The 12,687-nt window shown below is 40.5% G+C and overlaps 1 protein-coding gene across 1 annotated transcript in view; it reads right to left on the bottom strand.

Annotated features, from left to right (window-relative positions):
- Positions 1-12,116, bottom strand: part of PSMB2 (proteasome 20S subunit beta 2) — a 39,882-nt gene extending 27,766 nt beyond the window's left edge. Inside the window, 3 exon segments of the mRNA NM_001246389.1 lie at positions 1,959-2,029; positions 7,005-7,127; positions 11,946-12,116. Coding sequence (NP_001233318.1) covers positions 1,959-2,029; positions 7,005-7,127; positions 11,946-12,036 — 285 coding nt within the window. The 5' untranslated portion in view covers positions 12,037-12,116.
- Positions 12,117-12,687: the final 571 nt, after the last annotated feature.

The raw sequence follows: 12,687 nt of genomic DNA, 5'->3' as shown, positions 1-12,687 counted from the left end.
AGGGAATAACACACACCTTTAGCAACCTTATGAACTTTCCTAGCACATCCTACACAATCTTTAATGCATTCAATCCTTAACTTAGTATTGCATCTTTTAACATGCTGTCGATGAAATTGAGACAGCTCTAGAATAGCAACAAGGCTAGAATAAGTAAGAAGGAACAATGCTGTATGCTTTGGGAAAAAGTCATAGAAAAACACAGGTAAGTACGCCAGGTACAGTGAGTGGCTCATTCCTATAATCCCAGCACCCTGAAAGGCCAAGGCCAGCAGACTGCTTGAGTCCAGGAGTTCAAGACCAGCCTGGGCCACATGGTGAAATCCTGCCTCCACTAAAAATATAAAAAATTAGCCAGATGTGGTGGTGCACACCTGTAGTCCCAGCTACTTGGGAGGCTGAGGTGGGAGAATCCCCTGAACCCGGGAAGTTGAGGCTTCAGTAAGCTGAGATCACACCACTACACTCCAGCCTGGGCAACTGGAGTGAGACCCTGTCTCAAAAAAAAAAAAGAAAAGAGAAAAAGAAAAAAAGAGAAACACAGATAAGCAATCTTGAGATAAAAATCCACATTACTGGCCAGGTGCGGTGGCTCGCGCCTGTAATCCCAGCACTTTGGGAGGCCAAGGCAGGCAGATCACCTGAGATCAGGAGTTCGAGACCAGCCTGACGCCTGACCAACATGGAGAAACCCCGTGTCTGCTAAAAATACAAAATTAGCTGGGCGTGGTGGTGCATGCCTGTAATCCCAGCTACTTGGGAAATGGAGGCAGGAGAATCACTTGAACCCAGGAGGCAGAGGTTCCAGTAGGCCAAGATTGTGCCATCGCACTCTAGTTTGGGCAACAAGAGTGAAACTCCATCTCAAAAAAATAAAAATAAAAAAATCTGAATTATTATTTTCAAAGTTCTACTTTCATTAACACATAGAGACTTTCAGTCACAGGTATTAAGTAATATGGTTTGTTACAAAAACACTTTGAAAAAACTAAACGTACTCTTACTATACGATCCAGCAATCACACTCCTTGGTATTTACGCAAAAAAAAACTTATGTTCAAACAAAAACCTGCACATGGATGTGTACATTAGCTTTATTCATATTGCCAAAACTTGGAAGCAACCAAGATGTCCTTCAGTAGGTGAATGGATAAATAACCTGTAGTATATCTAGACAATGGAGTATTTTTCAATGTTAAAAAGAAATGAGCTATCAAGCCATGAAAAGACATAGGGTAACCTTAAATGTGTATTACCAAACAAAAGAAGCCAATCTGAAAAGGCTGCATAATCCATGATTCCAACTATATGACATGATGGGAAAGGCAAAACCATGGAGAAAGTAAAAAGATGAGTGGTTGTCAGGAGTTGCAGGGATGGGGAAGGATGAATAAGTAGAGTACAAAGGATTTTTAGGGCAGTGAAAATACTCTGTATCCTGTAATGGTAGATACATGTCATTATACATTTGTCCAAACCCATAACATCCACAACAGCAAAAGTAAACCCTAATGTAAACTATGGACCTGGGTGATTACTGTCAATGTAGGCTCATCATTTGTGACAATGTATCACCCTGGTGGAAGATGCTGATAATGGGGAATGCTATACATGTGGGTGAGGAGGAATGTGGGAAATCTTTATACTTCTCAATTTTGCTGTGAACCTAACACTGCTCTAAAAAATAGTTTTTAGGGGGAAAAAAAGGGTAAGTTGTCACAGGCCTTCATATTGGTGTGTCCCAACCAATTCTCTGGGAATGAATATTTGCCCTTTGGGCTGTACCTATTAATAACAACTGTGCACAAAGACATTGGACTTAAGAATGAACAAGTAGCAACAGGAGGGGTTCTGGAAGGCCAAAAAAGGGCAAAAATACTACTCATGTATAATGAGAATATAAAAGAAGCACAAAGGATTTTTCTGCTCTATCTAACAATGTCTGATATATTACTTACCCGACTCCGAAGACAGTCAGCCAGGTTTCGGCGTGTGAAGTTAGCTGCTGCCGTGGGAGACAATTCATATCCTGGTAGAAGAGATGAAGAGTGATACTTAAAGTAAAGCAGAAGGAATAACAGTGCCCCAAATTATTCACTACCCCTGTTCCTAAAGCCCACCATCTTTTGCACACTCAGAGTAAACAAAGCATAGACTGAGGGGTACAATCCTACTCTAGTCCCTTTCCTCATGCAACAGCTATGAAATAGCTGGTTAGTACTGACAGCAATTCTTGGCCACAAACAGAACCAGTTCTATAGTGGAATGAAACTTCTAGCAGCCTTGCTTAAACTATTCATTCATCAACACACTGTGGTTTCTGCCGTAGAAGGAAAGGAACACGAATACACAAGAAGTGAAAAAAAAGAAAGACATCTTAGATGCCAATCTTTTAAAAGTTTATTTTAAAAAGGATATTGGGGGCCAGTCACAGTGGCTCATGCCTGTAATCCTAGAGCTTTGGGAAGCCAAGGTGGGAAGATCGCTTGAGCCCAGGAGTTTGAGACTAGCCTGGGCAACATAGTGAGACCCCCATCTCTAAAAAAAATTTTTTTTAAAATTTCTAGGCATGGTGGTACATGCCTGTAATCCCAGCTACTCAGGAGGCTAAGTGGAGAGGATCAATTGACCCCAGAAGTTCAAGTGAGTTATGATTGTGCCACTGCACTCCAGCATGGGTGACAGAGCAAGACCCTGTCTCTAAAAAAATGAAAACAGGAACAAAAAGGATATTGGGAAAAGAGAGGCTAGAAGTTAGGGCTACCTCAGAGTCATAGTTTATTAAAAAAATATTTTAAATGTAACTTTATTAAGAAGTATAATATGACTTTCAAAAGTATAAGCCACAGAAAAAGAACATTTCCATCATTCTGCAGTATTTTTAAAAATAGAGTATCTCAAGTGTTAAAACTTCAAAAATAAAAGTTGTCATACCAACAAAGGTACAACCCAGAGGAATAGCATCAGGTGTGCATGTAATAACGCATTCACTTTGGAGCTTAATCCCCCTGTAGAATGGGACCAGTGCCAAAAGGCACAAGAATGATCCATAACTCAGTGGGCCCACACAGAAAATGTCAGTATGGAAAGACACACAGCAGTGTGGTTAAGTAATTGCTTACAACATTTCAAATACCACTGTCAAATTAGGAGAGATTCAGATTCAAATCCTAACAAATATTTATTGAGCAGCAACTATGTTTCAGGGTCTATGCTGAGTGTTTTCACATGTATTATTGTACTTTATCCTCACAAGTCTATTAGTGCATATTAAATCATAATGAAAGCAATCCTTGGCCAGGCGCAGTGGCTCATGCCTGTAATCACAGCACTTTGGGAAGCTGAGGCAGGCAGATCACTTGAGCCCAGGAGTTTAAGACCATTCTGGGCAACATGATGAAACCCCGTCTCTACTAAAAATATAAAAATTAGCCAGGGGTGGTGGTGCACACCTGTTTTCCCAGGTAGTTGGGAGGCTGAGGTGGAAGGATCACCTGAGCCTGGGAAGTCGAGGCTGCAATGAGCCATGATTGTGCCACTGCACTCCAGCCCAGGCGACAGGAGTGAGACCCTGTCTCAACAACAACAACAAAAATAATAATAATAATTTAAAAAAAGAGGCCAGGCACAGTGGCTCACACCTGTAATCCCAGAACACTTTGGGAGGCCCAGGTGGGTGGATCACCTGGGGACAGGAGTTTAAGACCAGCCTGGCCACCATAGCGAAACTCTGTCTCTACTTAAAATACAAAAAATTAGCCAGGCATGGCGGTGCATGCCTGTAATCCCAACTACTCAGGAGGCTGAGGCACGAGAATCACTTGCACCCAGGAGCTGGAAGTTGCAGTAGGCTGAGACTGCACCACTGCACTCCAATCTGAGCAACAGAACGAGACCCTGACTCAAAAAAGAAAAAAAAAAAAAAAAGAAGGAACCTAGACAAGTGGGAATACTATTCAATTCTTTACTTAACCCCCTAAACACCACTAAAGATCTGACCATTATCCTAAAGGCAGAAAAGTCATGCCTGATTATCTGCATATAGATTTTCTCTTTCTTTCCCTTATTTTAGCTCAGTTCTTTAACTTATATAAGAATTACTATATAGAGTTACATACACAAAACTGTACTTGGCAGGTAATTTAAGGGTCTTTAAGGGCAATTTTAACCAAACACAGTTTTTGTCTGTGCACTGACTTTAGACCCTAAAACCCAATAACAAACAACTCTTGCTACTCTTGTTCACTCTTCTCCCTCTCTCAGGACAGCCAGTGAAGTCATACAGTACCTACTGGACTTCAGAAGCATTACTGACATACTTCATTTGTTATGCAGGCAAAAAGTGGAACCACTGGAAAAAAAAGCAGAATTCTTGAAATATTCTAAACCTGCATAAACCTAAGTACCATGTACTTTATGTTCCTGAATGTCAGGACTAAGCCTTATTCATCTTTGAATTCTCTTAAGTATTAAGCAGAATGCTTACCATAGAAGAGGCCCTCAAAAGTATTTATGGAATTGAATACAAATGCTAAATCCACTGCCCAAAAAACTATGTGGATAGATCTTTGGTCATTTTACACATGCAAGTATATTCAAATTAACTTCCTTCATAGCTCCATATTATACCAGTGCAGTGTATAATGTTGTTATTGAACTGTGAAGTAAGTGGAAATAAGGTTTTCTCTGCCAGACCACCACTACAAACATTCCTGGATCAGAGGCCTAGTGGCTAGTATCGTTTGCTAGGGAGGTTTTCCCAGTGGATAAGAGTTCATTAGCCCCAGAGAGAGCTCACAAAATACTTCACAAAAGTCTTAATTATCTCTCTAGAAGGAAACCTACCAGAGAGTAAGGTAGAACCCTTTTATGGCACAGTAAATACTTATAGTTAGTTACACAATGCTTTAAGTTTACAAAATATTTTCATATGTATTATTCATTAGAATTATAATTCATTTTAGAGATAAGGAAAATAAAGTCCCAGAGAAGATAAATGACTTATCACATAAAAAATAGTAAAGCCAAGGTTTACTTAGGTTTTTTGACGCTGAGATTCAGATTTTTTTGTTTCTTTGTTTTGAGACAGGGTCTCACTCTGTCGCACAGGCTGGAGTGCAGTGGCACTATCATGGCTCACTGAGACCTTGAACTCCTGGGCTCAAGCGATCTTCCCACTTCAGCTTCCTGAGTAGCTGGGACTATGGGTGTGCACCACTGCACCCAGGTAAATATTTTTATTTTTTATAGAGCCAGGGTCTTGCTTTGTTGCCTAGGCTGGTTTCAAACTCCTGACCTCAAGTGATCCTCCCATCTCAGCCTCTCAAAGTGCTGGGATTACAGGTGCTAACCACTGTGCCTGGCCAGATTCAGATACTTTTAAACTCAAACCACATCCTCTGAAATATCTAACACTTAAAAAGTCTGATACTACCATCCCTACCTCCAAGATGGTGTTGGGTTTTTTTTTTTTTTTTTTTTGGTTGGTTTAAAAATTTTTTTTTTAGAGACAGAGTCTTGCTGCCTTCCAGAGTACAGTGGCACAATCATAACTCACTGCAGCCTCGACCTCCTGGGCTCAAACGATCTTCCTGCCTCAGCCTCCTGAGTAGCTAGGGCTATAGGTGCATGCCACCACACTCAGCTAATTTTTAAAAACTTTTTTGTAGAAGGCCGGGCGTGGTGGCTCACACCTGTAATCCCAGAACTTTGGGGGGCCGAGGTGGGCAGATCATCTGAGGTCATGAGTTTGAGACCAGCCTGACCAACATGGAGAAACCCTGTCTCTACTAAAAATACAAAATTAGCCAGGCGTGGTGGCACATGCCTGTAATCCCAGCTACTTGGGAGGCTGAGGCAGGAGGATCGCTTGAACCTGGAAGGCAGAGGTTGCGGTGAGCCGAGATCGTGCCACTGCACTCCAGCCTGGACAACAAGAGTGAAACTCCAACTCAAAAAAAAAAAAAAATTTTTTTTTTTTTGTAGAGATGAGGTGTCACTACATTGCTCAGGCTAGTCTTAAACTCCTGGTCTCAAGTGATCCTCCCACCTTGTCCTCCCCAATTGCTGGGATTACAGGCATGAGCCATCATACCAGGCCGATGGTGTTAGTTTTATCTATCAGCTATCAGTGTTACAACAGTTCTCTGCTCTAGGATTTTTGTAGAAAATCTTTTATGAAGGATTAGAATCTTTAGGGTCTAGACAACTTCTTAAACACAGAAAACTCTAATGAAAATATGGGCTGGGCGTGGTGGCTCACGCCTGTAATCCCAGCACTTTGGGAGGCCAAGGTGGGCAGATCACAAGGTCAAGAGATGGAGACCATCCTGGTCAACGTGGTGAAACCCTGTCTCTACCAAAAATACAAAAATTAGCTGGACGTGGTGGTGCGTGCCTGTAGTCCCAGCTACTCAGGAGGCTGAGACAGGAGAATCACTTGAACCTGGGAGGCGGAGGTTGCAGTAAGCAGAGATCGCGCCATTGCACTCCAGCCTGGGCAACAGAGCGAGACTCCGTCTCAAAAAAAAAAAAAAAGAAAAAAAAAGAAAATATGACCACATAAGTCTTAAAGAATATTATTTTTCCGTTCAAATTTAAAGACAAACCAATTGTTATAGGCTGAATTTTGTCCACCAAAAATTCATATGTTGAAGTCTTAATCCCTAGTACTTTAGTATGTGACTGTATTTGGAGAAGGGATCCTTAAGAGGTTATTAAATTAAAATGAGTTCCTAATTCAATATGACTGGTATTCTTAGAAGAGAAAATTTGGATATAGTACAAAGAGAAAAATCATGTGAAGACACAGGGAGAAGATGGCCATCTGCAAGCCAAGGAGAGAGGCCTCAGAAATCAACCCTGCCAACACCTTAATCTTTGACTTCTAACATCTAGAACTGTGAGAAAATACATTTCTGTTGTTTAAGCCACCCAGTCTGTGACTTTAGTAATGGCAGCCCTAGTAAACTCATATGCCAACTAAAACTCTAAGTCTTACCCACCATTTCGCATCTTATAAAGTTGCACGTTTTTCTGAATATATTCTGCAAACTGTACAGTGTCTCCAGCCTCTCCAACACACAGGAGTAATATCTTTTCACTCATCTTAAACATCTTGTCATGATCTGCTCAAAGAAGAAAACTGTGTTAGAAACTGCCTTAACAGACATTGACCGTCATTATTTATGTAACCATAAACAGGTTTATTAATCACTACAGTTGGCCTTCCATATCCATGGATTCTGAATCCACAATTCAACAAACTATGGATCAAAATTATTCAGAAAAAAAAAAATGGATGCTTGCATCTATCCTGAACATGTACTGACTTTTTTTCTGGTCATTATTCCCTAAACAATATGGTATAACAACTATTTACATAGCACTTATGTCATATTAAGTATTATAAATAATCTAGAGATGATTTGAAGTACACAGGAGTACCTGCATAGGTAATATGCAAATACTATACCATGTATATAATGGACTTTAAGCATCTATAGATTTGGGTATCTGCAGGGGTTCTGGAACCCAATCCCTACAGATACCAAGGGACGACTGTATATTGAATAATTTAACTAATTATTGCTTTTAGAAGATTTTAATAGGTAATGGTATCAATTTTTCTCTTTCACTCTTCATGTTAAACCATCAGCGTATTGTGTAATGCCAATTTCGGTTGGAGAATATACATGAAAGCTACCAATTGAAAATACAATTTAAAGCATTTAAAGGCATTTGAAATGCAAGGAACAGAACGACAGAAGAAACTGAAGGAATCCAGCCAATGGCGATTATCTTTAGGCTCATGATAACAAAGCCCTAAAATGTTTCCACAACTACAAATGTTAGTTATTATATTTATACACATACAAAAGCATATATGAAAAGGACTGGTGCTACAATTAAAATTAAGGAACCATCTCAAGAAAGAATAGAAAATCAACTGAGAATATTAATCACTTTAAAAAGTAAACAAATTCCATTTCCAAAGAAAAAGAGAAAATTAAAATGATTGCCAAAGCAAAAATTCTAGTGAATATTTTGACAGTAAGCTATTTAAAATACCTCACAAAAATCCTAATACTCTAATCTTATCTAGCTGAACCAGAGTCATTCAGATTAGATAGATAAATAAATATTCAGGTTACAGTTATTGCCTAAGGAAGAAAACTCCACATTCAGTCTGCAGCTTCAGAAAAGGCCTAAATCTTCCTATCTCACTCTCACTTTCACTTTTCATTTTTCAAATAGTGCTGAATAATCCTCCCTGGGAGACACGTTTCCTGTTTGAAAGCTTCTGAAATGTCAAAATCCTTTAATAGGATTTAAAGAACAAAATGCTACTGTCAAATACTTTACAAGTGTTTCCGAGTTGTAGATACCAGTAATATGGCTTCTTAGACTTGGAGGGAAAAAACACACAAAATGCACCTGTAGATAATATCAAATTGCCTCAAAACTCCTAAACAAACACACTTTTATTTGTTATGCAGGCTAGATTTAAAGATTGTTAGTTTGCAAACTTGTTAATAAAAGAAAAACATTCACTTATATTATCTATGCAAAGAAAAAGGAGCAGAAGGGTATATTCTAAGTGCTTGCCAGTGGTAAGAGTATGGGCAGTTTTCGTTTCCTTCTTTTTGCTTGTTGGTTTTTCCTAAAACTTCTATACTTAACATGCCTCACTTTTATAAGAAAGCATTATTCAATAAGTTCGCATTATTTTTATAATAAGAAAGAAGATATTTTTATTTGAAGGGGGAGCTTGTTTACAAAGAACTTATGTCACACTTAGAAGAAAGGCTAAAATTCTAGGCAGTAACCTGTTCAACTTTAAAATTAGCTTAATACAAGGCCAAAAATGTTTTTTAAACACTGAATATGTCCAATGAGTAGCAGAGGGCAACATATTTAATAAAAACACAAGAGATTGATACTTAGAGACCCCTGAGTTGTACAGGAAACTGCCTGTGTAGCTCTGGGGAATTTCTGATTCTTGACGAGGAACTTACAAGATCCACATACATGAAACAAATGGCCAACAAAACGAACAACATTAGCATGTCATACTGTGGAAAACCAACTGAACTAGAATCCAAGAGACCTTGGTTATGATGTGGACTTGGCACTCTGAACTTCGGCAAATTACTTGTCCTCTCTAAGCCCCAGTTTCCAGATGTGTGAAATGTTATTTCCAAATGTGTGAAATGTTAATAATATGACTTACCTCTGTCTAACTCACAAGTGAGAAAAACTAATGAATTCTATACATGTCCAATATTATGATACTCAGTGTTAGATAATGTAGTTCGGATTATACATGCTATAGGAATTCAGAAAAGAGAGAATTCTGTGTGGGCTGGAGTACTCCGAGTAACTTAAAAGCAATTCTACACAGGCCAAGAGAAAAGAGACATGAAATGCGGCATATAAGCAAACCAAAAGTTATACCACTTAATAAGGTGGCAATCCTCAGCAAATGTCTACTCTATAGTACCAAAATGTTTTTACAAAGTGACGTACTGGACAATTGATTGGAAGTTGTATTATCATTTTATACTTGGAGAAAGGAGTCCCAGAAGGTTACTATTTTTTCAGCATTCTTGCCTACTCTAAACAAGCTCCATCGTGAAATGAATGATTAGAAAAAAGTCATCATACGGCTGGGCATGGTGGCTCACGCCTGTAATCCCAGCACTTTGGGAGGCGGAGGCAGGTGGATCACCTGAGGTCAGGAGTTTGAGACCAGCCTGGCCAAACTGGTGAAACCCCGTTTCTACTAAAAATACAAAAATTAGCTGGGCATGGTGACGGGCGCCTATAATCCCAGCTACTTGGAAGGCCGAGGCAGGAGAATCGCTTGAACCCAGGAGGTGGAGGTTGCAGTGAGCCGAGATCGCGCCATTGCACTCCAGCCTGGGTGACAGAGCGAGACTCTGTCTCAAAAATAAATAAATAAAATAAATAAAAAAGTCATCATACAATACTAATTTCTATTATAATTTTTTTATACCAGAAAAGACTATAGGGAAAATTGGAATGTGCAGAGTGCAACTATTTCCAATTATTTTTCAAGAACTAACTCAAATTCATCTTTCTCCCATACCATAGTTATCTTTCTTTTATTACTCTTAGGATTTGCTCTTGAACTCATTAATTTAAAAACCAACCTACTACTAACTAGTAATACTTCTTTTATTATATAAAATCATCTTGCAGCATTTATTTCCTTGTCTTCTTAATGTCTTGGACTCTTCTATGGGTTATAAGTAATATACTGCATCCCCTATAATGACTAAAAGTACTGTGTACATAAGTAGGCTTAAAGCACATTCTACTTTTCAATGTGATTTCACATACATTTGGGATGAAACAAAAGACCTGTAAAGGTAATGATTATTGTTCTACCTAGACATGACTTAATGCTAAAATCACTTGCTTGTCAAAGACCTTAGTATTCAAAATAATGAACAAATTTACTCTCAAAACAAATTCACTCCTTTGGAAGGACTGGCTTACAAACAAAACTTCTACAAACTAATCATAGAATTTCATAAAGTATAAGGTGCTATGTTAAGTGATTTACATTAATTCATTAACCTTTTGAGATAGGTGCTATTACATTACCACCTTATAGATGTTAGCTCTAGGGCACGGAGTTAGAGAAATTTGCTTAAGGTCACAAGTGGCAGAACCTGGGTTCAACCTATGCAGTGAGTCCAGACATTTTGCCCCTAAGTACTATACTATACTATACTATACTATACTATACTATACTATACTATACCATACCATACCATACTATCTCTCTATACTAAATTACTCAATACATAATTTTAAGAAGATTTTGGTTGTTTTTCTGCAGAATCTAAGTTTGTTTTCCTTAACTGATCAAAGACGTGCTACTGTTGAAAAAGTATTAAGCTTTGGTTCAGATGACTTAATGTTCATTTGACAAATATGTTTGGGCACCTACGTACACTTAGTATTATTAAGTACCTGCCTAGTGCTAAGGATTTGCACATAGCTCATTTACTCAATCCTCCCGACAAGTTTGTGAGTTTGGTATTGCTAATCTTAAAGATGAGGAAATCTGGGCACTGCGAAATAACTTATACAAACTCATAAAGCAAATAAATGACAGGGCTCCAATCTCTTAACTCCATTAACTACTTAAATATAAGGAAAACCTGGCAGCCATTGCTCTGGAAAACTGGAAAAGAAGAATCGGGAGCCACGGGAAGAAGGAAAATGCCAAGCTTCTGGTCCCACAGTCTCACTCTCCCCAGGATCCCACCTTATGCCGCCAACAAACTAACCTCATTACTAGCGACACCAGGAAACTTATCAGAGATTCGGGGATCTAGAGAGCCAGGCTCTGGGCAGGCGCTTAAACATTTATAAACTGATTCCCTTTAGGCAACTCTCACCAAGCAAGAAGCATTTAGCGAAGGCCAGAGCAGAGCACTGACCCAGGAGCCCTGGAGGAGCAAATGCCAAGGTCCCAGACCTGTCTGCCTGTTTCGCCTGTAATCCCAGCACTTTGGAAGGCCGAGACGGGCGGATCTCCTGAGGTCGGGAGTTCGAGACCAGCCTGACCAATATGGAGAAATCCACATCTCTACTAATAATACAAAAATTAGCCAGGCGTGGTGGCGCATATCTGTTCCCAGCTACTCGGGAGGCTGAGGCACGAGAATCGCTTGAACCCGGGAGACAGAGACTGTGCTAAGCCGAGATCGCGCCATTGCACTCCGGCCTGGACAACAAGAGCGAAACCCCATCTCGAAAAAAAAAAATAAGTAAATAAAATAAGTACGGGCAGGGCAGGCCGGCTTCCATCTCTCAGATCCTCCCTGGTACTTATTCAACCCCCGACAAACTCCTTCTGGCCGCTCCTACACCCCAGGCCTGGCCGGGCCTCCCCTGCTTCCTCTCACCGTCCTTCATCTGGACAATATTGCTGGCGGCCACCCGGTCGGAGGCGACAAGAACATAGTCGGGGCCTTGGATACCAATGAGGTACTCCATGGTGGCGGAAGGCCAGGGGCTGCAGGTCCGACACAGCGCGAGACTCGCCCGCTTCCAGGTCTCACCGGTGAGACAGCACCTCAGAGCGAAGATTGGCTCGACGCCTGCAGCACAACTTCCACGGCGCTCTCGGATGACGTACAACTGTCGCGAGAGGTTGCAAAGCGGGCGCGGCAACGGGTGCTTTATGTTCAGTGCTTGTCTCTGGGATCGTACCGGTCTCCTCCGGAGCAGGCTGTGCAGGTCTTGCCTTATGTGACGCCCAGTTTCTCTGTCTACACACTAAGATTTTAAAAGTCGCTTTAGGATAAAATCACGCAGTGTATGTAAGGTGCCGAGCACGTGTGGGTGTCAAAAAGGGGTAGGTCGCCAGGCAGCCGTTTCCCTACGTTGCTCGGTAAAATCTCCCCAGAAACCCCTTTCCTGCAAGCCAGATTGGAGAAAAATTAACTTGAGGGGAGCCTTACTTCCATCCTTCACAAAAATAGTATATGGTTGGATTAAAGATATAAGCATGGCCGGGCGCAGTGGCTCACGCCTGTAATCCCAGCACTTTGGGAGGCCAAGGCGGGCGGATCACCTGAGCTTGGGAGTTCGAGACCAGCCTGACCAACATGGAGAAACCCCGTCTCTACTAAAAATACAAAATTA

This window comes from Pan troglodytes, chromosome 1 (genome assembly GCF_028858775.2).
Source record: "Pan troglodytes isolate AG18354 chromosome 1, NHGRI_mPanTro3-v2.0_pri, whole genome shotgun sequence".
Classification (NCBI taxonomy): Eukaryota; Metazoa; Chordata; class Mammalia; order Primates; family Hominidae; genus Pan; species Pan troglodytes.
The sequence above is the reverse complement of the archived record's forward strand: the minus strand, read 5'-3'. Positions and strand labels throughout refer to the sequence as shown.